Here is a 26346-nt window from a genome sequence, read left to right on the forward strand (position 1 = left end):
TTGAATTTTTAAAACACAGAGAGGGCCCATCACTCCTTCCAACTACAAAAGAATTCACCATAGGATTGTTTCAATTTGTGAGTTCCCAAAGCAATCAAAATTATTTGATTTACACAGTTTCCATCTGCTAGCATCTTTTCCAACTTATGACTCCAGCATAAATGTTACACAGTATTTGAAAAAGAAACACACTGGCTAATTAGTACCCTAGTGACTGCTAAGCACAGCTAAAGGCTTACATTTATAAACAAGGTGGCCAGCAGGCATCTTTTAAGGACACCTTGAAGCTCAGGTCCAAAGCCTGAGACAAGACTATGACCTGAGGGGACACCAATGAGAGATGAGGGGACCTGAGATCAGACTGCAATTCGGAGCCACTTACTGAGTGCAGAGGGGAAACTCCTGCTTCCAAAATAGAGGTTCCTTCCCTCTGTACCCCAGCTGCAGGCAGGGAAAGGAACTACCCAGCTCCACTTCAGAGACCTGCCTGTTACAAAGCCTGGAGGTTATTCAAGACCTTTCCCATAAATGAGTGGCTTTCTCTTTCAGCCTCCAGTGCTCTGCATTTAAAAGGCAACGAAGTCTCTGTGCTCAGCTCAATAGCATTTTGTTCCTACCTATTCAGGAATAGAGAGCGAAGGATTCCTCGCCCATGGTGAAGTCATCTGTAGAACTGGATTTTGCAAATAACTTACTCTTAGTGACTGTTTTAAGAGAAAATTCAAGTTTACCCCTACATTCACATCCCACTCAGCCCCTTGCCGTTACTCAGACAGAAGGAGGGGCGCACAGCTGACATGCTGAGAATTGCCCAGTAACACCACCATGCAGACGTGTGTCCCACTCATTGTCCAAGCAGGGAAAAACAAGCCACCCAGCATGGTGGTTCCCAGGATTTAGTACATCACCTAACAGAGATGTCCAAAAAAGTGTGGAGCCCTGAAGAGGATTGCAAACAAGCTACTTCCAAAATAAGAACACCTGATTAATCAATATCATCTGGGGCTGGCGGCGGTGGGGCGGGGGGCGGTTCAGTGGTAGAGTATCCTCCCAGCATGAGCAAGGCCCTGGTTCAATCCTCAGTTTTGCAAAAAATAAACAAATAATCATCTTCCAAGGCCATTGCTTCATAAAAAAATGAATATATTAACACTAACAAAGTCAGAAGGGCAATCTCTAAGCATTCCCTTTAAAAAGACAGTAGATAATCAATCTTACATTAATTCTTTTTGTTTTGGTACTGAGGATAGAACCTGGAGTCTCATGCATGCTATGCAGCACTCTACCACTTAACTACATACCCACCCCATTTTAATCTATTCTATTCTATTATTTTAAGACAGGGTCTCACTAAGTTGCTAGGCTGGTCTCAAACTTGCAAACCTCCTGCCTCAGCCTCAAAAATAGCTGAGAATACTTTACATATTAAAAGCCTACTTCATATTTATCTTATCTTGCTACATATGGGTGAAAATTTTCCGCATAGACCTACATACATCAGTGCAAAAACACAGTCAGAGTTTAGAAACCACTATATGTTGTCTTTGATGTCTAATGTAGCAGGTACTAGACCCACTTGCAATGCAGCTAGACCAAACTGAGACATCCGTAAAATTCACAGTAGAGTTCCAAAACAAGAATGCATAATTACTCATTAATAATTTTATATTGGTGATATGTTGAAATTATAATATTTTTGATATGTTGGATTAAATAAAAGATATCATTAAAATGGGTTGAACATGTATTTTCCTTGTTTATGTGGCTCCTAGGGATCTATGTACATCTTTACAGAGGTAAATTACAGCTTCTGATAATATATATGTTTTATATATTTGGCATTGCAATACCAAATAGGACTCAAATGTATATTTTCATGCAGGGAAAAGGGTCTCAGGGTTTCAGGCTGTATGCTGATGTTCATTTATGGACACTAGAGGGCAGTGGTGTATATAAAATGTGAGCACTCACACAGCCATTGACAGAAGACCCCTCCCCTAGGCAGAGCCACCGCAGGGTAAACACTAAGTAATTATTAAAGCCCATTTTCCCCCCCTCCCTCTTATGTGCCATATGCCTGGGGAAGAGAAAGACCCCAGAGGACTGGATAGAGCCAGAGCTAAGCCCTTAAACTGTGTGGCTCAGAGCAGCAAGGCAGGAAGGCCATGCTGTGAAAGAACTCAGATGTCCAAGGGCAGGTGTTCAAAGAGCCAGGCTGCAGAACAAGGTTTGCCTTCCTGGCTCTGCTACTAAGGAAATGCATTGCCCCAAGCAAGTCACTGGGCCTGAGCTCCCTCCTCTCCTGAGTGAGGAGGAGGATCAAGGTGAGCTTTAACACGTCCCCCTCTGTCGGCATTCTGTACTTTCCAGACTAAACCCCAGGGGCCTGGTGATGGAGCTGCCAAATGAGTTCTAATCATAGGCCTTCCAGGCACAATGGTACTATAAGCTCAGGCTGCAAGGGTCCTCCCCTCTCCAAACATTTAACAATAACAGCTAAAACACAAAAACCAAAAATTTTACCATCAAAGCCTTGCACAAAAAGATCAAGGGTCAGGGGAACACAGAACCAACACTATAGGCAGAAATGAGGCTGGGTCCTGGGCTCCAGGTCAGAGGGCAGGCAGAGGCGGCAGAAACTTTCTCCTAGGTGAGAGGGGACTATCACATGAGAAGGGTCTCCGAGCCAGAGACTGTTGGGCTCCCACACTTAAGGACCAGACATTGAAAAAAATGAGGGCTGAGGCTTGTACATATCTTGCCCCAATTGAGGAAGAATGTGGCCCACTGAAAGAATCTGCCACATCCTCAAAGAGCATGGATGCCTGCGCTGACCATAGACAATCTGGTTCAGAACTGGGGTCTCTGCAGACCAAGAAGCTGCTCCTGTAAAACCACAAGCCCGGGAGGAGATGAGCACAGGGAGAATAAAATTAGTAGTAACTTTCCCAAAAGCAAGACAAAGAAGGTAGCCAAAATTGAGAATGCAATGATAGGAACTGAATTCACTTCTTATGGAGTGAACATATAGTCGGGTGATTAGATAGATAAGTATGTTAAGCACCTGCAATGTCCTAGACACTGTTTTAGTTGCTAAGGAAACAATAATAAACAAATCAAAGTTATTGCCCTCATGACACCTACTTGCTAGTGGAAGAACCCTTTTTGTACAATTTATCCCAGTGACTCAGGAGACTGAGGCAGGAGGATTCAAAGCCAGCCTCAACAACTCAGTGAGACCCTGTCTCAAAAATAAAGTTTTTTAAAAAATTATAATATGCCAACTAGTGAACAAGTATTATAAAGAAATGTTTAGGATTCTCAAAGATATGAAGGAATGACTTACAATCATTTATAAAAACAAATTATGAAACATCAATAGAAAAATAAAACTAAATTATGAAAAAAAAGCTGAAATGAAAAAATATAGACGTTTAGATGCACAAACTCAATTAAACTCTATAAATTCATTATAGAATACAGAAACATTAATTAGAAGGCAGAAAAAAAATTAGAAGTCAGTACTGAAGAAATCACCCAAAATGCAAAACAAAGAGAAAAAAACGTATTTTTTTAATATGAAAGGGCAACTATAGAATATAAGATTGACTGACAGGAGCCAACATACAGCTAATAAGAGAAAGACTAAGAGTCAAGAGATGTTCAAGGAGGTAATATCTGAATTTTTCTAATGTTGCAATTAGAATTCACTAAGAACTCTAGCTATGGATACATAAGAATTTGTATTTTCACTATGTTGTATCTAAGTGTCCATACATTATAGTGAAACTGTCAGATGTGTAAAGTTTCAAAAAAAAATTTTACCAGAGATAATAAAACAAATAACCTAGAAATTTGATAGTAGCAACATCATCAGATACCAGAAAATATAGAATCTTATAAAGTCCTGAGAAAAAGTTACAATCAATGTAGAATTCTATACCCTGCAAAATTATCATTCATTCAAGAGTGAGAGGGAAATACACATGTGCGTGCGTACCTACACCCACACGTACACTTTTTCTCACATAAAATAATTAAAAGAAATTACAGACCTTGGGTTCCAGGTAAAAGAATTACTAAGGAATGATGTTACTGTGGAAATTACCAAAGTTTTGAACTGAACAACAAAAGCACTATATATTTTAACAATAATAATGGCTAAGATGTGTTGAGTCCAGCTAGGAGTCAGGCCTCGTTTTAGACATTTTCCAACCAGGACATCTGTCAGCCCTCCAACTCCAGTTATGAACTAGATTATGTTAACCCTTTTTTTTAAGGATGAGAAAACCTTTTGGTAGAACAAAGTAACCAGGCTCTTAGAGACTAAATGTTTGTTTCACTCAAAATTCATACGCTGAAGCCCTAATCCCCAGTGCAATGGTATTAGGAGGTTAAACCTCTGGGAGGTCATGGGCTTCTGATAAGGCCATGAGCATGGAACCCATGGTGGGATTAGTGCCCTTATAAGAAGAAGAAAAGGACCCCAGAGCTTCCCCTCTCTGCCATTCAAGGACACGGCTGGAAAGCAGCAGGCTGCAATCCAGGAGGAGCACCCTCACCAGAACCCAACCATGCTGGCACCCCGATCTCCACGTCCAGCCTCCAGACTGAGGAAAACAAATGTCAGTTGCCTAATCACCCAGTCTCTGCTATTCTGACCTAGCAGCCTGAACTAGAACTTGTACATAAGAGCCTAGGTCTGTACCAAGCCAATAGAGCAAGAAGAACAAGAGCAGGTGGAATTCTTACTGGCCCTGGGGAATAAAAATGGGGACCTGGGCCGGGTACAGCTTTCTGACAGGGAGGAAGTGGACAACCTTCTAACTCAGAAGTAGTTCATGCTAGTGATAGCCTTGCCCTGATCACCTTTCCTTAAGCCTAGGCTGTGTTTCCCTCATCTGAAATACTACAGTATCAAGAACCCCTGCCCAGCTTTAAGCCAGAACTAAATTCACATTGTAAACAGAAACATCTACAGAATCCCATACTTGCACTGGAGATTGGCAGTCCTGCAACCTCCTGGGGGATTTCCAAATATACTCTCCCCCTCCAATTCCTATTCAATTGATCTTTGCTGCTACCTGAGCAACAGGATTATTTAAAGCTTCCTATTATTAATCACAGTGGAGAACTAGTGGCCCAGGACTGCATAAGACAAAGGGAAAATGTTCTTGCTGCACCAGCAGGCTGCACCTGGGGACAGGGGCCTGGAGGCCCCTCCAGATAGCCAGGGCAGTGCTTTGGCAAACCTCAGAGGCCACTGTTCTGATGGCTTAGGGAACTGGTTCCCCTTTTCTTAGAGGAAAAGTAAAGCTCTTCTCTGAAATCAGAAAAGAGGAAGTGTAGGGTACTTGTCAGCAAAGCTGACAGTTCTGCAGGAGTGGGGGAGGGGTGCTTTCTCATCACTTGACATCAACAAAATTAAAGACCAGCAGCCATGAGTAAGGATGGTGTTAGATTCCACTTCTGGTTTGCACAGCCTCACATGGAAACAACCTCGACAGAATGGATCTGCTGTAAAACCCTATTCTCTCATATCTAGAAAGCATTTCTCTCCCTCTTTCCTGTGTCTGTTCCCCCGTTCATCCCCAATGTCCCCTAAATCCTGGTCACCTCTTCCCCACCCCCAGCCTCATCGTTACTGCCCCAGCCCAGCACCCCCAGGGCTGTGCTCCTGAGCTGCTGGCCTCCCACACAACCCCACACACAGCCACCCCTGCCCAGTCCCTGCGGTTCAGTGTCCTGGCTGCTCATTTTCTTGGCCACTATCTAGAATAACACCTGACAGCCCTGCCCTGGTGGCTCCTCTCCTGGGACCTCCCCAGGGAAGATGGAATCGTCTCCCTGGGCACCGTGTGTTGACTGAATCATCCTCCTGTGTTCGTGACTCCCAGGGTTTGTTACATAAACCAGCCTCCTCAGCAGAAGCTTCTAGACTCCTTTAGCCTTATCTCACCCCTTCCCTCCCCATCGCCGAGGCTCACGAGCTTGGGCTCTCTGCCCCACATAGTGAGGTCACCTGTGCCCCGCCTCCTCTGACAACTTGCTTCAAACTCTTACCACCCCCCAACACTCCTTCTTGGCACGCTCCTTTGTCCCCTCCTGCCTCCCACCCAAAGTCCTCTCCAACTACCCCCACCCACACTCACCACCTAGGTGCTCAGAGCCCTCCAAGAGATGAACAATCAGCCTTGCCTGGCTTCTTCTCTTCCCCCTTCATTCCATCCTCAGCCCCTAGTAAGAAGCAGAAACCTAGCAAACCTTCAGGTGACCATGCCCAGTTTGTCACTGGACTCACCCACTGTGCCCAGCAGGTACCTAGAGAAGGCTGATGTCTGGGCTGTCCAGGAGAGAGAGCTGATCAAGGGGGACTGCCTTTCCACTGCAGTCCAGTGGCCTGGGCCCTGTCTGCTCAAATCTCCCCCTAAAAACACACAGGACACTGGGCAGCAAAGACCTGGGGACCTCCCCTCTGCCAGCTGAGTTCTTTCCTTCGTTGACCATGTACCTGCTAACTCCTGGCACCAAGCACAGTGGGACAAAGCTGGGGAAGACAGGGCAGACTTCCTGGGAAGTGGGGTGGACAGAGAGGTAAACAGCCATGGCCACAGGGAAAGATGGACACTAGCACGGAAGGGGAAGAGGTGAGAGGGAAGGTGTGGAGGCGAAGGGTGGCCCCAGCCAGGCACTCACAGCTCAGCCTCCTTCTGCAGCTTGCACAAGTCCCAGCTCCACTGCCCCCTCAACCTCGGGGACAAGGACTGTGCCTTTGATAGAACTGGACGTCAACAGCCAGCCCTGGGCTGCACAGAACATACCTCCAACAGGGACTGTGGGGGCGATTTCTTCCCTGCTCCGGAGCATGAGGGGCCCCAGCCAATGCCACCGGAAGAGGAGGAAAGCCAGGCTGCCTGCTCCCACCCTCCACACTGGAGGGGGCCATGTATGCTCTGATGGCAGTGTGACCCTCCCAGGGCAACTGGTGGGAGCGGAATACAGGAATATGCCCAGACTCCAGGGCTTCCTGACAAACTGGCATAGAAGTCCTCCAGGGAGCTGCCTTTCTCACCATGGATTCCAGCCCCACCTGCTTGGCCTGCAGAAGGAGGCCTGGAGGCTCCCTCCCAGGATCCTCAGTGGGCGCACAGTACAGGTTTGGTAAGTGGCAGGTGGTGCTGAGGTGGCTGGGTGGTTGTGGTCTGCAGGCGTGTGGGTGTTGTGGTGGTTCCTGGTGTGTGTGCTTGTGTGGTGCTGTGGTTGTGGGTGTGTGATCACATGGGTGGCGGTGCTGCTGTGGCCGGGAAGTGGTGTGGCTGTGGCAAGTATTCTGGTTTCTTCGTGACAGACCAGGTTGGAGGCCAGCGGCTGGGGTGCGGTGGCTTCTGGACACCTGAGGCCAGCCAGCTCCCCACACAGCGGCGCCAGGATGTGCCCAGGCAGGCAGAAAGGGACGGGAAGCGAAAGGAGGCTGTCTCCGTGAGCACTTGGGGAGCGAAGCACCCCGCTCCCCAGCCCCACAGCCCTCCCGCTTTGGCCGTGGGTGACTCCCCAGCACAGCTGCGTGGGCCACTTACCCACAGCTGAAGCCAAGTCCAAGTGCTTTAAAACCCTGAAGGTGCTCCTCCACCCAGCACGGCTTCCGTTCCCGGAACACGTTCCTGAGCAGAAACCCATTATCTGCACCACCAAAAATAGCCCCTGTCCCAATCCCACTGCCTTGAGGTGCGTCATGCAAGCCCAGGCCCGCGGTGCCGATAGCAGGGGGCGGGCGGGGCGGGGACACGTGGGGAGACGTCGTGTACCTCCGGCCCCCGCGAAGGCCTAAGTGCATCCAGCTGGCCGCCTACCTCCCGGACCCTGGCAGGGTGGGCCGGCCCAACCCTCCTGGAGGCGGGGCCTGGGCATCTCCTTGCTGGACTCCACCCACCCCTCTTACAAGAGCCAGGTGAGTGGACAAGAGCAGCGAAGTGGGCAGAGACCCTCCGCCCTCCGTCTCCAGCTGGAGCTTTACAGCTGCCTCAGGGAACCTAAGTCTTATGCAATACACCTCCCACCTCCGGACCCTGCTCCCAATCATAAAGTTGTTGCTTTAAATTTATTAAATGCACAAAAGGAAAAGACAGCCAAATACCCCCTTCCCATTCTGTTCCCTGAGCCACCCAGGGAGACTCTATAAAAACACCAGCAAATACAGGAACGCACGCAGGAAGGCGGCACGGTGATGAGAGTACCAGTTCTGGAGCAAATTGCCAAGTTCAAGACCAGGGACCAGCTAGTACGTGACCTTGGACGACCTCCCTGTGCCCCAGTTACCCCATCTGCAGAATGGGATAGAATCACAGTGCACTTTTTCTGGGAATGTAGCAAGTTTCCACAACACCCATTGTTGCAATGTGTGTTCTTTTCTTTCCATTTCACAGAAATAGCACCCTGTTTTGCACACAGTTCCGTACCTCACCTTTTTCATTTGAAAATCTGTCTTGAAGCTTATTTCCATATCAGTAAATAAAAAGTTTCTAGAGTCTCAGTGCACTGGGATTTATTTAGCCAGGTTTTTTTTTTTTTTTTGGGGGGGGGGGGTGGGCAGTGGTTTACAATCATTTACTGTTTCAAACAACGTTGTAATGAATAACTTTGTACATACTTCATTTTGCCCAAAAGTGATTAGGATAAATTCCTAGAAGTAGAATATAGGCATATGCATTGGTAATTTTCACCATCCACAGAGGGTGTACAGATTGAAGGTCCCATAACAACATATATGAGTTTCTGTTCCCATCACCAACAGAGTATATAAAATTTTCTAGCTTTTGTCAGTTTGGTAAGTAATACATGGTAAATGCCATCTCTCTGTAGTTTTACTTTACAAGTTCTCATGGTATGAATAAAGTGAAACATTTGTGTTCCTTCTTCTGTAAATTCTCTGTTCATAACTTTGCCCACTGTTTTTTTTATCATAGAGTAGGTAATTTTTATTATTGGTTAGTAGATTATTATTGGTCTTTATGTATTACAAATATTAACATATTTTTCCTGGCTTGACATTATACTTTTAAATTTGTTTTTGTTAGTTTTTCCATAGATAATGTGTAATGTAACACATCATTTTTTTATATTATGGCTTCTGAATTTAGTGTGATACTTTGAAAGTTCCCTATTCCAACATGCTCATCGGATCATTTTTTAATCTCTCATAGTTTCTTCTAGCATTTTTAAAAATTTAAATCACTAAGTCCCCCTGGTATGTATCCTGTTATAAGAAGTGAGGTGTGGATTCCAACTTAATTTTTTTCCAGATGGCCACCAGTTGTCTCAACACTATTTATTGAATAATGCATCTTTTCCCCCAATGATTTGAAATGCCATTATTATCATAAGCTAAATTCCCAATAAGTTTTGGTCTATTTCTGGACTTCCTATTTTGTTCCAACTCCAAGATGTCCTGTACTATTTTAATTATTGTAGCTTTTAAATATGCAGCATGTCTTGTAGGGCTCGGGTTTTTTTGTTGTTGTCTTTTCGTTTATTTTTCCATATGTGCTGCTAGTTTTCTGGGGATTTTTCTTGATTTAGAGGTTAACTAAAGCAAATTGATGGTACAGTTCCAGTCCAGTCTGAGGGCCTGAGCTCTAGAAGAATCAGTAGTAAAAGGCAGGAGAAGACCTATGTTTCAGTTGGAAGACAGAGAGGGGAAGTCTTTCTTACCTAGCCTTTTGTTCTGTCCAAGTCTTCAATGGATTGGATGAGCTCCATTCATCTTGGGCAAGACAATCTGCTTTCTGCAATCTATCAAATCAAATGTTAATTTCATCCAGAAACATATTCACAGACATACCCAAAATAACATTCAACTGAATATCTTGGCACCCATGGTCCAGTGAAGTTGATACCTAAGATTAACCTCCACACTATGCATTTTCCTCTGGGCACTGCTTTAGCTGTGTCTCAAAAATTCTGATAAGTAATGTTTTCATTGTTGTTATTTGATAGATAATCATTTATCTTAAAATGCTTTGTGGCTTGTAGTAAGAATATTTTTTTCTACTAAATTTTGATCAAGCAATAAGCACAAGACTTACCTTTTCATATAAGATTTCTGGGTTTCTCATGAGATCAGTATGAGATGAACCAGCAGGACTTTCACAAGGCCCAGAAGTCGCTTTGAAAAAATTCTCTCAGAACTTGAAAAGCTCATTAAAATGCCAATGGAAACAACACTCCCTGCCTATATGGGGTCTTTTAACAACCAAGATCAAGAATTCTCCTGCTGAATCTTGAATCTAATAAGAAACTGCCACCACCTCTCTGCCATCCAAATGCCCATAAATAATATTACTGACAAGAATTATAATAACTGCATAGTACCATCGAATGTTTCCAGTGTTTTATATATGCCATCTTAAGTTCTGCATCAGTTTTAAGACAAAAACATCATAATGTACATTTTAAAGATGAGAAAGCTAAGCCCCAAGGGGCTTACATAACTAGCTTAAGATCGCACTTCCTCTTAAGTGGAAGAGCTAGGATTTCGCGTGGGCCATGTCTGACTTAAAACCTGTGCATTTTCAGGATGCTACTTTGCCTGTCTTGTCTTCCCTTTGCCCCAACTTGCAGCAGTAAGAGGGTTTCTGCCACTTTGGCAGAACTTATTTTCCAGGCAAAGTAAGTACATCTGCTATGGTCCACACTCAGGGAGGTACAGGTCCAGGCCGGAATTCTGGAACTAAGACACAGCAGGCCACCAGCCATGTAAGGCCTTTGCCTGTAGAAGCCATATGGATAAAGAGGACTCTGAGCCAAACGCTAATGAAGAGAAAGGGGAGGGAAGCAGGGGTGGGGACTGACAGGGCGGCGGGGGGGCAGAGCTGCTTCAGCAAGGGGACATCGTGGATTGTGATGGTCCATCAGTCCGACCACAGAGCCTACATGTGCCCGGACACACGCATCACCCGCGCCAAGCCCATTAAGTTCACGTCTGGCACCTGTCCTCCAGTGAAACAAGCAAACAACTTCCTATATTTGAGGTTTCAGTCAGGGGTGTTGGCCAAGTTTCAGTGGGAACCAGAGAAGATGACCACATGGGGTTGGAGGCCCCGATAGCAGCAGCCAGAGCAGATCTCAGAGCACCTGCCAACAGGGAGATTATCAGAGTCCTGCTGCAAAGAGATAAGGAACGTTCTGATCCAGCCGGAGAAGGGCAGGCTTTATATAGCAGCCTGAGTGGGCTGCAAGGGAATGTCCTGGCTGAAGGCCTCTCTCTAGCCTAGCAGAGCAGAGAGTAGGTGGGGAGGAAAGATGGGGCTTTATAAATAACCCTGTGTGTGCTGATCTGCTCAGAGGCCTTGTCTCAGCAAAGCCAGAGTTCTAGGCCAAGAGGGGACATTTATAGATATTTTTTTCTTTATATGTGTCTGTGTTTTCTACAATGAACTTGAACTTCTTTTAGAGTCAACAGACTATAAAAATTTAAGAACATTAAAAAAGAGAGAGAGAAAAGCATAAAGGGGATTCCTTTGGGAATTTTAGTGACCATCTCCACCCTCCTCCTAGGTCCCCAAATATGTGTCCGTCCTCTCTTCTCTTCTCTGGTCTCTCCAAAGGAGTCCTTGGGGTGCCTGTACTTGCTAAAGCTGCAGGGTCTGACCCATTTTCTGTTTTCCCATGGCTCCTGCCATCCCCCCAGGCTCCTTCTGCTCCCAACAATTCAAATGTCACAGTTGCTGGCTTTGTTATCTTTAGATAAGGTGTCTGTGCCCCTCACCTCTGCTGGGGTCACTCCTCCCCTAACACAAACAAGCTTAGTGATGAGAAAAAACAATGGAGTCCCTGTGCAGAGGGTTGTTCTGCACGCTGTGTCTCAGGTTCCTTGTCTGTAAAATGGAGATCATAATAGAACCTGCCTCAAAGGGCTGGGGATGTGGCTCAAGCGGTAGCGCGCTCGCCTGGCATGCATGCGACCCGGGTTGGATCCTCAGCACCACATACCAACAAAGATGTTGTATCCGCCGAGAACTAAAAAAAAAAAAAAAAATTAAAAAAAAAAGAACCTGCCTCAAGGAGACAGTTTGAAGACAGTGAATATAAAGAGCCGGGCACACTGGAAATGCCCAAGTGAATATTAACTGATGATTAGTGCACCCAGGTCCTTCTCCACACCCTCTCCCCACCCACCACACCCACAAAGCTTGGCCAAAGTGACTTTCACTGTTTCCAAAAATAACTCCCTGGGAGGTGTGAAGATTTGACACCCCAACTCTGGTGCTGATGCAAATCGGAGTTCCAAAAATGCTTTGAGAGGTGACAGGCTCCTTGGAACAGTTAGCCTCCACAGCGCCTCCTTATAAGGCAGCGGTCCTCATTTGAGGGTGAGTCACGGTAGGTCGGGCTGCTAGATACACAGATAAGTGGATAAACATGCTGTTACCTCGTAGTAACAGACTCCTGTGGGCTAAGTTCCACTCAGGACTAGGGGGCAATTTTTAGGAGACGTAAGTAAGTAAAGTAGCAATCGATCTTCCTTTTTTGAGCAAGTTCTATGTGCAAAAAGGCACTGTACTAAGATTCAAAAATGGAAAATTAAAAAAAGATGAATGTTTCTGCTCTGAAAGAGACTACAGTCTAGTTGAGGAAGTAAAATGCAGATACAGGAATAGAAAGCTCACACAGCAAAGCAAGAGCTGATCAGTGGCAGGTGAGAGAGTCCCCACAGGATTCTAGAGGAAACTAGTATCATCAAGAGCGATACCAGGGGCTGGCGATGTGGCTCAAGTGTGCGCGCTCGCCTGGCATGCGTGCAGCCCGGGTTCGATCCTCAGCACCACATACAAACAAAGATGTTGTGTCCGCTGAAATCTAAAGAATAAATACTAAAAAAAAAAAAAAAAAAACCAAACAAAACTCTCTCTCTCTCTCTCTCTCTCTCTAAAAAAAAAAAGAAAAAAAAAAAAAAAGAGCGATACCAGGCCTTGTGGTGTCCTGATGCAGTCAGGGGAACGGAGCATCAGTACCAATAAGACTGGATGCTAGGTTCACACCAGGAAGATGGGTCCATTCATTCATTCCTTATTCAACATGTAACCTGCTGAATGTTTGCTATATGCCAAGCATTCTGCTGGGATGATTGATCAGGAAACTGAGAAGCCAGAGATCTTGGCAATCAGGACCCCAGGCCCAACACCTGCCCATCATCCTCAGCTCCTCCCCATCCCTCAAGCCCCTTATCCAACAGTCACCCACCTCATCCTGATTGTCTGTTCTTAATGCATTTGGACTCCGTCCACTTCTTTCCATCTCCTCTACTGTTCCTTAGTCAAGGCCTCACACACTCTTCCTTGGGTTTCTGCAGCAACCACCTAATTGTTTTCCTTGCCTCTGGACTCACTTTCCTCCAGTTTAATTCCAAAGCACAAGCGTGTAGTAAGCAATTTGAATTTCACCTAAAGAGAGGTCTGACCTTTCCAGATCCTGGAAGGTAATCTCTACACCTTGCAAATTTCCTGAGTGATACGAGTGCTTCGTTACTTATGGTGAGCCCCTCACTTATAATGAGATGACCAGAGGTAGCTGTTGCCCAGAGGGTTGGAGTTGGCAGCCAAGTGGTATCAGCCTGACCCCTGGAAAGGGGAGAGACCCAAAAATTCAGTTTAACCATGGATAAAATTCAATTGACCATACCTCCCTTCTGAAGCCTCAGTTAAAACCCTGGAACATCCTTAGAGCATTTTGTCTCACATAGGTGCTAGGAGGGCTGAAGTTTTCTTTATGAAGACTTAGATTCTGCCCTGTGCATTTCTTCTTTTGACTGGTTCCAATTTTAACTATAATAAAACTAATCCTGGGGCTGGGATTGTGGCAAAGTGCTTGCCTTGTACGTATGAGGTACTGGGTTTGACCCTCAGCACCACATAAAAATAAATAAATAAAGATATTGTATCCATATACAACTTAAAAACAATTTTTTTTAAATAAAACTAATCCAGGGCTGGAGATATAGCTCAGTTGGTAGAGTGCTTGCCTCACATGCACAAGGCCCTGGGTTCAATCCTCAGCACCATAAAAAAATAAATAAAATTAATTCTAAGTATAGAACTTTCCTGATTTCTGTGAGTTGTTCTAGTGAATCACTGAACCTGAAAGCACTTGTGGGAACCACCAAATTTGCAGCCAGTTTTTCTGAAGAGAAGTTGACCCTAGGGACTTCTAAACACAGGGCTGGTGTCTAAAGGGAAGGCCTTTTGCGGCGGGCACTTAACCTCAAGTTTGATTAACTTGCTGTATAATGTCAGGGAGGTTTTCTAAAATGGGATTATGATCATATTACACAGCTGCCTAGCACACTTTAGGGACATCTCACTCCCTAGAATAAAGTCCAAATGCCTACGCACCAAGACTTCTGATGATCTAGATTGATGATCTAGACAGATGGACTCTCCAATCTCAATTCCTCCCAGCTGCGTCAAGCCACTTGTCACCCTCTGAGTCCGCCATGGTCTCTCACCTTTCCAGACTACAAAAAACATGGCCACTCATCCTTTCATAGTCTTACCCTCCCTTCTGTTGGCTAACTTCAACTAGTCCTTGTAACCTCAGCTTAGATGTCACCTCCTCCGGTTCGCCTCTCCATGCACCCTCACCAACCTAGAGCTAGAAGCTCACCCCTTCAACACACTTTGCTCATGAATTGAAATGGCCTGGTTACTCTCTGTCTTCCCCCATGGACTATGAACTTTCTAATTAGGAGGACTGTATATTCTCCCTTGCCATATCCTCCAGTGCTTAGCAGAGTAACTTACAACCCCAAAGAGAAAAGTAATAATGGTTCAAGGGGGCAAACATGGCAGACAACAACCACATTAGTAGTGTTGAAAGAATGAATGGCCATCTCTATTTGAAACATCTTCTGGTTCTTTTTTTGAACACCATGTCAGGGCTCCAACATCCTCCTTCTCTTTTGTCTCTCTGTCTATCACTAAGAACTTATATTCTTCCAAACCTGCTACTTCTTGTTTTCCTCACTTCAGGGGCTTTTTGTCCACTGGGGATAGAAGGCTCTATTCTGTCTCAAAGCCCTGTTCCCATTAGCGAGGAGATTTTTTGACAAGAAAGGTATCTGAGGCTCATTTTCCATAAAATCTGTCACTGCCTGAGTGGTACCCTGTTGCTTGAGTCCTCACTCGTCTCCATGGCAATGTTCTAAAACTAGTCTGCTTGAGTAAGTTCAAGACCCATCAAATTATTTGTCCTAACAGAGTAGGCATATCCCACCAGCACACATATATACACATTCAATGCATCAAAGCAACATTTGAAAAATGTTGAAAAAACAGCCACGTATGGTTTGTGTTCTCCTGTGAACTGGAGAAACCACCCATCAATTAACTTTGTTTACTCTCTCTTTTCTTTTTTCCTTCTTTCATTCAAGCATTCAGGCTTAGTGGGAGACACAGAAACATGATACTTACCTCTTCCTTGGGGGTTGGGGGTGGGAATCAAGGATGTCGGTCACTGAGGAGGGTCAGCTGACCAGCAAAGAGAAAGTGTTTTCCTGACAAAAAAACAAAGCTTGGAGATGTGAAGGAACATAGGTGATAACAAGACATGGGTGTCAGATGATAAGGCTAAAGAATGGGGTGGAGGAGGGTATTGGGGGAGGCCAGAGGGAAGTGGGGCTGGAGAGAGGGATAGTAACAATACCTGAGCATAAAATAGTGAGCTATTTTCACTTTTCTTCAAGGCAGTGAAGAAGATTTTAAGAGGAAGGGCAGCATTGCTTTGGGTTGATATGAGGTGTCCCCCAAAAGCCCCTGTGTTAATACAGGCATATTTAGAGGTGAAATGAATGGACTGTGAGAGCTGTAACCCAATCAGTCTGTCCTAGTTTGAATGGACTGACTGGGTGGTAACTGTAGGCAGGTAGGATGAGGCTAGAGGAGGTGGTCACTGGGGGCGTGCTCTGGAAGGATTCCTCTTCCCTGTGGCTCCCCGTCCTCCTTCCTCTCTTCCCTGCCCCTCCCACTCTCTCAGCTTCTTGGCCTCCATGAGCTGAGCAGTGTGTTCCTCCACCACGTCCCTCACCATGATGTTCTGCCTCACCTTGAGCCCAGAGTGATGGAAACAGCCCACCAAAGACTGAACCTCTGAAACTAAGCCAAAATAAACTTTTCCTCCTCTAAGTTGTTCTTTTGGTCACAGCAATGAAAATCTGACTAACACAGGCATTATCAGGTTGACATTTGAGAAAGTTCTCTTTCACTGATGCACTGTTCCATTAAAACGAGAAGCCCCACAACCATGAGCAAGTGGATGAAGGCCTGACCAGAGGTCAAGAGCATACAAAGAGACTCCAGTCCAGCTTCAGAGCCAGGCAGGATATGACCCCCTGGAGAAGTGAGGGATCACGTGACACTCCCCCCTTAGAAATTGTATTTTCCTTCAACATAAGAACACCATTCAACCAATCTTACCCAAAAGAATGACTCTCATGTAGTCAATCATGATAAGCAACTTGGAGAGATCTTCCCTGCACCACATCACAAAGGCTACAGCTAAAAACTCATTCCAAAGCATCCAGTTTACATTCATAGATCAAGGGAACTTCCTCCCACACGGGCTTCATTTCTCTCCCCCTCTTGGTACTGGGAATGGAACCCAAGAGCATTCTAGCACTGCACCATGTATTCAGCCCTCATTATTCCTTAAGACAAGGTCTAAATTACCTAGCCTGGCCTCCAACTTGCAACCCTCCTGCCTCAGATTCAAGAGTAGCTGCTGTTACACAGGTGTGTGCCACTGTGAGTGACCCTCACAGGGTTCTGATCTCTTAGCAAGGAGTATCTGGATCACCATAAGCAGTCAAAAGTCCTAGAGTCACAAAGTTTGAGACCTGGCTCAGCCATTGACTTTCTGTATAAACATGAGCAGTTTTTTGTTGGTTGGTTGGTTGGTATGGGGTGTAACCCAGGATTGAACTCAGGAGCACTGGGCCAATGAGCTACATCCCCAGCCCTTCAGAAACACGGTTTCTGAAGGGCTGGGGATGTGGCTCAAGCGGTAGCGTGCTCGCCTAGCATGCGTGCGGCCCGGGTTCGATCCTCAGCACCACGTACAAACTAAGATGTTGTGTCTGCCGAGAACTAAAAAATAAATATTAAAAAAAATTCTCTCTCTCCTCTCTCACTCTCTCTTTAAAAAAAAAAAAAAAAGAAAAAGAAACATGGTTTCACTGAGTCACTTAGCACCTTGCTTTTGCTGAGGCAGACTTTGAACTCCCGATCCTCCTATCTCAGCCTCCTGAGCCACTTGGTGAGCAGTTATGTAACCTTTGGAAGACCCAAGTCCACCCTGCATTGAACAGGGGTTCAGAACAGCTGCCTCCGGGGTTGTCATGAGCCCCGATTTAAACAGGATGGTCATGATAAACATTCCTTCCCTGTCCCACCCATGCCTCCCTAAATTATTTGAGATTTCAGTCTCCACCAGTCATTCTCATGGCCTCTGCCGTTTATCTCAGTGTCTTTCGGCACCCAATTCACTTAAGCCTCAATGTCTCCCCGTTCATCCGTTCTCAGCTGCTCAGACAACTGGAGGTGGTGAAGAGCCACTGTCTGGGGCGCCCAGGCTGAGCCTGCAAACCCGGCGGGGCGGATGGTGCCCGCGAGCCACCCGCAGGGGGCAGCATCAGGCAGCGCAAGGCAACTCGGGGGCTTCCTTGCAAAAACGCCGGGGTCGGTCCAGAGGACCACAAAAAAGGCGCTTGTGTTCAGATTCCCCTGACAAAGGACCCTTTTACTCCGTGTGCATCTAATACGGCCTTCCAGGGGATCGGGTCGTTGGTGCACGAGGGAGCGAGGAGTGGCTCTCTGAAAGCATCCCCAGCCCCAGCAAGTCCAGCCGGGCTTCTCCCAACCCCCGACTCCAGAACTGCGGTTAACCTTTCAATGCTTTGCTCATCTTGAGAAGCCAACGTCACCTCCCTCTTTACCCGTGGTCTGGCCCTTGTTGCAGATGGGCCCCACAACCACCAAGTAATGGGAGAGAGCCCTTGACAAGGACAAGAGGGGCATTTTAACACCTCCCATGGGCCCTTTTTAGAGTTTCCCACACACTTCCTCCCTTAAGGGAATCCTGGTGGAGACAAAAGAAAGAAAAAGGCACAGCCCCTGACTCTAACCTGGAGATGGAGACACGGATTTACATTATCAGGAGTTGTTTTGGTTGTTGTTTTTTTTTATTTTGTTTTTCCTTTAATACCAGGGATTGAACCCAGGGGAGCCTAACCACTAAGCCACATCCCCAGACCTTTTTTCATTTTGACATAAGGTGTCTCTAAGTTGCTTAGGGCCTGGCTAAGTTGCTGAGGTTGGCTTTGAACTTGTGGTCCTCCTGCCACAGCCTCCCCAGCCACTGGGATTCCAGGCAAGTGCCACCATGCCTGGCTCAAGCTCTGTTTTTAATAAAGAATGGTGGCTGTCTGTTCCCAACGCCCCAGGTGGCGTGGTCAAACACAGGATGATTTTCTATGATCAGTGAAATTGTTTATGTGGAACACAAAAGGGACAGAATGTTTAAATTCATCAAAACTTCCCTGGAATTCCAGAATATGGGATCACCATCAGGATAGAGAATGAGAGCTGTGGGAATTTGAGAAAATTTAATGAAGGTGACATTGAACAGCCTACACAGTGGACATGGTCACTCCTGAGAGAGCTTTGGGCCTCTGTGTCCATGAGATTCACTCTCCTTTTGACTTTGGTTGGGGAGAGGAACTGCCATGTCACCATGATGTCACCACCTTCCAGGAATCACTGAGTCAACTCAAGTGGCTGAGGCCCCAGGCAAGATCCACTCACTTCCTCCAACCAGAAGGGGAGGGAGGGAGTGCTGGGGGCAGAGCTGGGGGCCTGTTTTTCAGGCCCTCCCTACCAGAACTCAGTCATGCCTGACCCAGAGTGGGTGTCAGCTTGGCAAGGAGAGGCGCATCAGCGTGGGACCAGCTGTGCTCACCCCACCCACTCTCTTGCCACAGAAGGGAGGCCGCAGGAGGAATCGCACCTTGCCACTTACTGCTGAGCCGAAAGGTCCCCAGGGAGGTAGCCCTCTTAGCCTGAAGGCTTTATGCCTCCTTGTGAACACCAGAAGCTGTTCCTAAGGAACAAATGTTGGGAAAGAAGAATTACAAAGGGATTAAGTCAGAGAGAGTGGGGGCTGGGGAATTACCTGCAGAAAGCAGACGCTGGGGTGGCCAAACACCTGCGTCCACTTCACAACCAGAGGTGGCCACAGATCTGGTGTCACCTAGAGTGAAAGGGTAAACTGCTCTGCCCAGGCCCGCACTTCCCACCAAAGGCAGCTCACTCATCCACAGCCAGAAGCGCAGGTACAGGGCTGGGAGTGTCCTCCTGTGGCCCTTGGGGGTGACTTCCTCTTGACTCTCACCCCAGAATAGTCATAGGTGCCCCTCCCTCGCCATGTCAGACCCTTCCCTTCTCTGTTAAGAGGATTCAAAGTAGAATCTGCTCATCAGCATCTGTTTCATCTTTTCATTAAATTCCACGTTCCCTGCTCTGTAAGCTGGTCTGATGAAGGAGGAAATTAACCAGCAGGCTGGAATGTGATTTTATAGCATGGCGAAGGTCCTCTCTTCCTCCTTCCCCACTAACACATGAGTGCACACAATCTGCCATGTTTTAACCTTTTATTATATTGATTTACTTAACATCAGCCTAGCCCTCGGCAAATATCTCCATCTTACAGGCGAGAACACTGAGATTCAGAAGGTGCAGGAAGTTGTCCAGGGCACACAGCTGGTGAGTGACAGAGCTAGTCTCAGAAGCCAGCTCCAAGGAGCTGGGTCTTTCCACTCGGATACTCTGACTCAAAGTAAGAGCCTCCTCTGCCTCTGAGTCAGAAATGATAAAATTAGAATTTCACTCAGCCAGTCACAAAATCTTAAGTTTAGGAGAAATTCTGAAGGGTGTCCAGGTCCATGACCCAGGCAGATGTCGGAATTTCTTGCATAGTGCCCTGGTTTCTGCTTAGATGCACCAGATCATGGAAGTCTCCTGGCTCAGCACATGCCAGCTGAGACTAATTGGACAGTTCTTTGAGGCTAGGAGATGAAATCTCTCTCCGCCTAACATTTGCTTTGGGTCTGCTCTTGGGAACATACAGACCTAAGCAGTGTGTCATCTGAATTCTTCTCCTCCAGACTATATGCTTTTGACTTCCTTTTCTGTGTTAATACAGGCATATTTAGAGGTGAAATGATTGGACTGTGAGAGCTATAACCCAATCAGTGGAGGTTTGTCACCACACTCCTTGATATGAGGTCTAATTTGTTCAATTTCCAAGTGAGACCAAAGTGGGGTGTGATGGACCCCAGCAGGAGCACAGACCTCCAGAAATGAGCTGACCAGCCCGGAGAAGAATGGAGGAGATCACACTGTCTGTGAGCCATTCATTCATTCACAAATTGTAATATGATGGGGACTCATTTTGACCTTGTCATGAATGAAAAAAAAAATGCTTTTCCCGTGTGCCACATCCTCTCCTCCCCCTTGTCCAGCTGGGTGTAGGATACACCTGACCTGAATTCAGCATGCAGGCAAAGGCCCAAGAAATGCTCCTGGGTGGCCCCCTGCTGCCCAGCCCCCTCCTGCTATTCCCTAGCACCACTGACCCCCTACAGCTCAGCCTCAGCCCCCCCTCGGGCCCCCATTGTGGTTGTTCCTTCTGCCAAGGGGCCACCCAGCCCAGTCATGCATCTCCAGGGGTCACTTGGGCGGTTCTGAACATACCCCCATGCAGCCCTCAGGGAAGCGAGGGTCATTGTCATAGGCCCCTTCTCTGTTGAAACAGAATTCGCCAGCATTTCTATCAAGCTGGGGCTGCCCTGAACAGACACAAGGGATTCTCTTCCCAGAGACCCAATTGTGAAGAGCAGCATAAGCCCCTCGACTTTGTACTTCCTGTCCACCTGTGCGGGCCACCCCTCCCTGAGTACTGGGGTGGACAGTGGGCACATGGCACCCCACCTTGCCTCCTTATCCTTTCCTGCCTTCTTTAGTGCTGAACCTGCTGCTCTTTACCCTGCAGCTTAACAGGCGGCCTTGTGTTCAGATGCTAAGCTTCACTCTAGGAGAGAAAAGGAATCTTCTTGGGCCTTCGCCCTCTCGACAACCAGTCACTCAGGAATATGGATCATTCGCTTGCTGTGGGGAAAAAGAAAAATCTAGTCTGGAAAATGCGAAGCTGAGCAAGACTTCCTTGTTCTAGAGGTCTGAGACTATCCTGAAGCCACAAACCCATTGATTTCCATGAATAAGAGCATCTTGATCCCTGAGAGTGAAAACCCATTGTTTTAATAACTCTGAAAGTCTCCTCAGTTCTTCCTCATGGCACAGGACAAACATCCGAAAGGACTGCTGCTTTACCCCCCACCCGTGCACCCTTCTCTCCTCGCCACCACATTCTCACAGCTTAGCTCTGTTCTGCCAGATCTCAACTTGGCTTTTGGCAAACAGGCCCCTATGTTGTCTTTGGGGGTTCTTTTCACGGGCCAGTCATCCCCATTGTGGCACAAAAGAAGTCACACCCCAAAGGTGTGCAGGCATTGGCTCCCATCGCAGTTCTCAGCCCAGTCCTTGGCATATTTAAAACCAATTCAACTGTGGTTATTCTCACCCCAGCCACTTTATTTGTTTGTTTGTTTATTTATTTATTTTTGGTACAGGGATTTGAACCCAAGGGCACTTAACCAGTGAGCCAGTGAGTCACATCCCCCGTCCTTTTGTGTGTGTGTGTGTGTGTTTTATTTAGAGACAGGGTCTTGCTGAGTTGCTGAGGCTGCCTTTGAACTCACAATCCTCCTGCTTCAGCCTCCTGAGTCCCTGGGATCACAGACATGTACCACCACGCCCGGCTCCAGCCACTTTATTCTTAATGTTCTTTTTTTTTTTTTTTTTTAGTTCTCGGCGGACACAATATCTTTGTTTGTATGTGGTGCTGAGGATCGAACCCCGGGTCGCACGCATGCCAGGCGAGCGCACTACCGCTTGAGCCACATCCCCAGCCCCCTTAATACTGGTGCAAAAGTGGGGGTTGTGGGTTGTGTTTAAACTGTATAGCCCTCTACATTATAAGCACAGACGCAACAAGGTCTACACCAGTGACTGTACCCCCCCGGGACTCTCCTGAAGCATCAGGCCCTACACCACCACTGTCCTGGACACTGACCCCAGCCTGCGCCTCCACACCTCCCCTTCACCCTGCCAGCAGTGTCTTCCTCCACCAGGGCTATTTCCCAGAATCCCTTCCCAATGTCAGGTTTCCCTATCTTAGGAACTTTTTTTTTTTCATTCATTTAACCTGTCTAATTGATTTAGCAAACATTCATAATGAGTTTCACTGTTAAGTGCTGTTCTAGGCTGGAGTAGTGAACAAGCTGGGCAAAGCCAGGCTTCCAGGGTGACTTTCTGGTGGAAAAACGCAAGACACCCAAGAACACACCTAAATAACAAGAGCACCAAGGACTGTGATTTGTTCCTTGAAGGAAACAAAGAGGATCACATAAGAGGGGACAGGGGCCAGTCTACAAAGGGAGACCAATCAGGACTCCACCGAGGGGCCTGGGATTTAAACCAACTCCTGCCAGACAAGAGAAGCAACAGAGAAAAAGGATTCAAGACCCAGAGAAAGGCCAGAGCAGGAGCCGGAGCCAGGAGCAAACTGGGACCTTCAGGCACCAGGGGCCGCGCAGTGGCTGAGAAGAGAGGCAAGGAGCCCAGGAGTAGAGGCCAGGGCCAGGATAGGTCTGGCTCTCTGCCCAGGTGGGAGCTGCAGGAAAAGAGGGAGCATTTCAAAGCTCACTCGGGTTCCTGTGAGGGAGATGGAAGTGGGGACAGGGCCGGGGTGGGGAGTAAGCCAGCAGGCTACTGCCCTTGTCTGGAGAAATGATGGTAGGTGCTGGTGATGGAGAGAAGGCCAGGGAAGCGGGTAGATAGGATCTGAAGGGAGGTTATCCTGGAGGAGGACTAGCAGTCGTTGCACTGTCAGACTTTAGGGAAGTCCAGGAAGGGAAGAGCGTCTCATAGTGGGAGCCAGAGAGGAACTATGGGGACAAGAGGGGGCCACGTGCACACAGAGGCCTGGAACTGTGTGAGGTGTGGTCCTGCGGTGCCTCTCTATATTGTGTGAGTCCCTCTGTCTGCACAGGCACATGCCTAGGATTCAAGGGAGAGCTGGAACCTTCCAGAAAGATCCACCAGGGATGGGAGTAGAAAGAGGCAGAGGCCTCGCCAAGTACTAACAACCTGAAAATTAAAAGAAGCTGTGTTTCTAGCCATGACTGCAACCCACCCCTCCAGCGGGGCGCTTCCCCGTCATAACAAAGGAATGAGAAACATGAGCTTCATGTCCGAGTCGCTCCCACCATGTTTTATCATAAGCAGAAGGGTCTGAGCTATAGACGGGCTTTTCTAGCCTAGCTTCATGACCTGCCTTCGTTTGAAACAGGAGTTCTGCAAGGGTAGGGGTCTCCAGTTCCTAACAAGAACTATAAATAACTGGGACACAAGGCATGTGGAGCTGCCCTACCCAGCCAGGAGGAGGGCCACCCTTTTGCACACCACACTGTCACCCATCAGCTTCTTCTTATAAATCAGTATCTCTCCTGCTTACTCAGGCTCAGCTTGTGGCCACTATGACACTCCAGGATGTGTGTTCTCCTGTAGTTCAGCTCAGAAGGGCTTAAGCTGTTTGTTTTTGTCCTCGCTCAGAGTAGACTGGCCCAGAGAAGCCACCTCAAGAAGCACTTTTAAAGAAAGCCAGACCTACTTAGGAGTGAAGGCTAAAGAAATATTGTCTTGGGGCTGAGGCTGTGGCTCAGTGGCAGAGCACTTGTCTCGCATGCATGAGGCACTGGGTTCAATCCTCAGCACCACATAAAAATAAAAATGACGATATTGTGTCCATCTACAACTAAAAAATAAAAAAGAAAGAAATATTGTCTTGTAAGTCCAGGGTAAAACAATTCCATCTTTTAAAAGTCTATGAATGTAACCTGAGATCTCCCCGCCCCTCCAGCCCCAGAGCAAGAATAATAGAACCTGCATTTGGCTAGTTCTGAGCCTCCCCTGCTCTAGTCCCCCTCTTGTCAAACCCCACCCAGTATTTCCGGAGGTCCCTAGAAGGATTCTCGAGATCAGGGCTCAGACTGATGGGAGCTCCCAAGATTGTTGGTGCAGGACACTCAGTTTGCTTGTCTGTAAACTAAAAATGTAAACTGAAAAGTGGGTGTCTTACCAAGCTATGGGATAAAATGACCTCGTATGTATAAAGGACCTAAGCAGAGGGCCAGGCACTGAGTGGGTGTTCAATAAATGCTGCTGCCTCGGCCACCATTGTCAATATCCATCGCTGCTCCCCAGCAGATCTCCCGTCCCTGACCCTCAGAGCGCCTGCTGCAGAAGCCAGTCAGTCACTGCTCCAAGGATCGCCTGGTCTTCATGCATCTGGGCTCCCAGCCAGCCTACCCCACAGGACATGCCCAGGCATGTGGCCCTCACCCTCACACTGGGCTGTTGCCACAGGCAGACATGCAGGGACACAGGCAGAAGCACACCTCTGGCAGACTTGCCCCTCGTGTCCCTGGGTGACCCCCTGACCCCCAAGACAGGAGACCAAGGGCTGAAGAAACTGGCTCCTGACGGGGACGGCTCCTGCAGGTGTTTTGTATGTTTTTCTTGTTTCTTTGGTTAGGTGCTGGGGACTGCACACAGGCCCTCGCACAGGCTAGGCGAGTGCTCTACCACTGAGCTGCATCCCCAGGCCTTATTTGCAGTTTTATTTTGAGACAGGGTCTTGATAAATTGACCCAGCTGGCCTCAAATTCGCCATTCTCTTGCCTCAGCCTCCCAAGTGGACGGAATTACAGTCATGCACCACCACACCCAGTTTAGAAATGACAATTAAAAGCAGGAGCCTTCCCAGGAGTCTCTAAAATTACACTCATGAAAGTCAAAGGCAGAACACCTGGGATAAAATCAGACAGACCGAAGAAAAGATGTGGGGTAGAAGAGCAAACAGCAATCCCCCCAATTTCCTACACTATGAAAGTCCCTCCTCAACATGAAGCCAGAAAAATACTTGTGGTGGCATTTCCAAACCTGAGACCTCTAAGCCGACTCTGTCATTTGCAGAGTGACTTTGACAAGTCTCTCTCATCATCCAGCAAACCACAGTCTCCTCATCAAGAGCAGCAGCGCACATCCCATGTCCCTCTGAGAGAGGCCTTGGTCATGTCTTCACCCCAGCTGTGCTCATGAACTCATCGCTGAATCCCTGAGAGCCCACCGTGTGCCAGAGCCATCGGGCCTGGGGAACAAAGGCCAGAGTTTGTTGGAGTCTCACCTCTCGGTTCCACTGGAGTCGTGGGCACCACACAGTGCAGGCCCGGGGCACAGGGAATGCTGGGAGCCAAGGCAAAGCCTCCACCCAGGAACTACAGGGAGCTCAGGTGGAGAAGGTGGGGAAACAAAGATAGGGAGGGCATTACAAGAGGCTCTCCTGATGGAGAAGGGGGAGGTGAAGCCCGAGCACTGGGTGAGAAGGAGGGGACCACCAGAGGCCCCTGTGCTTTAGGGAAAATGTCACACTGGCTTTCCCACAGGGCCAGTCAGGCAGCAGGGGTATGCTGTGGAGCACTGCAGAAGTCTGGAGAGGCACAGGGGCCAGCACAGGGTGGTGGCAGCAGGAATAGAGAGGAAGAGGGGAGAGGAAGTGAAGGGAAGCTGGCACCAGAGAGAGTGTGCCATTGCCTAAGACCCCACTGCCACATCAGGCAGGCGAACTTCAAGACCCTGGTTCCGCCTAGCAGGCGCAAGGCCCGGGCCCATCCCCAGCGCCACAGAATAGAAATAAGGACCACTGTTCCCCACTTGCCACTCTGCTGTGCAGCTTCTAGTCCTTGCTCCCTTGAAGAACAGCCTATGCGTCCCCAGCCACTGGAACCATCTGGAGAGCTTTCAAAATGCCAAGGCCCAAGCCCTTCTCCAGACCCAGTAAATCACAACCTCTGGGGGTGGAGCCCAGGTGGCTGCAGTTTTATTTTTATTTTTTAAGCTCCCAGGTGATTCTAAGACATGGTCAACATCGAGACCCACTAGGCAGGCTGTTTTTGTTGTTTTTGTACTAGGGATTCAACGCACGGTTCTTTTGCCACTGAGATACATTCCTGGTCCTTTTTCTTTTGAGACAGGGTCTAGCTAAGTTACTGAGGCTGGTCTCAAACTTGGGATCCTCCCACCTCAGCCTCTCGAGTGGCTAGGATCCCAGGCATGCACCACT

The 26346-nt window shown here is 47.6% G+C and overlaps 1 protein-coding gene and 1 long non-coding RNA gene across 4 annotated transcripts in view; one reads left to right on the forward strand and one right to left on the reverse strand.

The window, feature by feature from the left end:
- LOC308650942 (uncharacterized protein) overlaps positions 1 to 13622 on the reverse strand; it is a 36756-nt gene extending 23134 nt beyond the window's left edge. For 2 of the 3 annotated variants that reach the window (XR_014022440.1, XM_081297520.1), the window contains exon 1: positions 7578 to 8514. Coding sequence is in view for 1 of the 3 variants with exons in the window: in XM_081297520.1 (XP_081153646.1) it covers positions 7578 to 7734 (157 nt within the window). In the remaining 2 variants the exon portion in view is untranslated. Of the gene's footprint in view, positions 1 to 7577; positions 8515 to 9708; positions 9790 to 13239 lie in introns of those variants that run through there. The other variant, XR_014022441.1, reaches the window with a different exon arrangement.
- The window catches only part of LOC308650944, a 902096-nt gene that overhangs the window by 3194 nt on the left and 872556 nt on the right, over positions 1 to 26346 (forward strand). The gene's annotated exons all lie outside the window — the stretch shown is intronic.

The sequence above is a fragment of the Spermophilus citellus genome (genome assembly GCF_964194105.1).
Source record: "Spermophilus citellus genome assembly, chromosome: 6".
NCBI classification, from domain to species: Eukaryota; Metazoa; Chordata; class Mammalia; order Rodentia; family Sciuridae; genus Spermophilus; species Spermophilus citellus.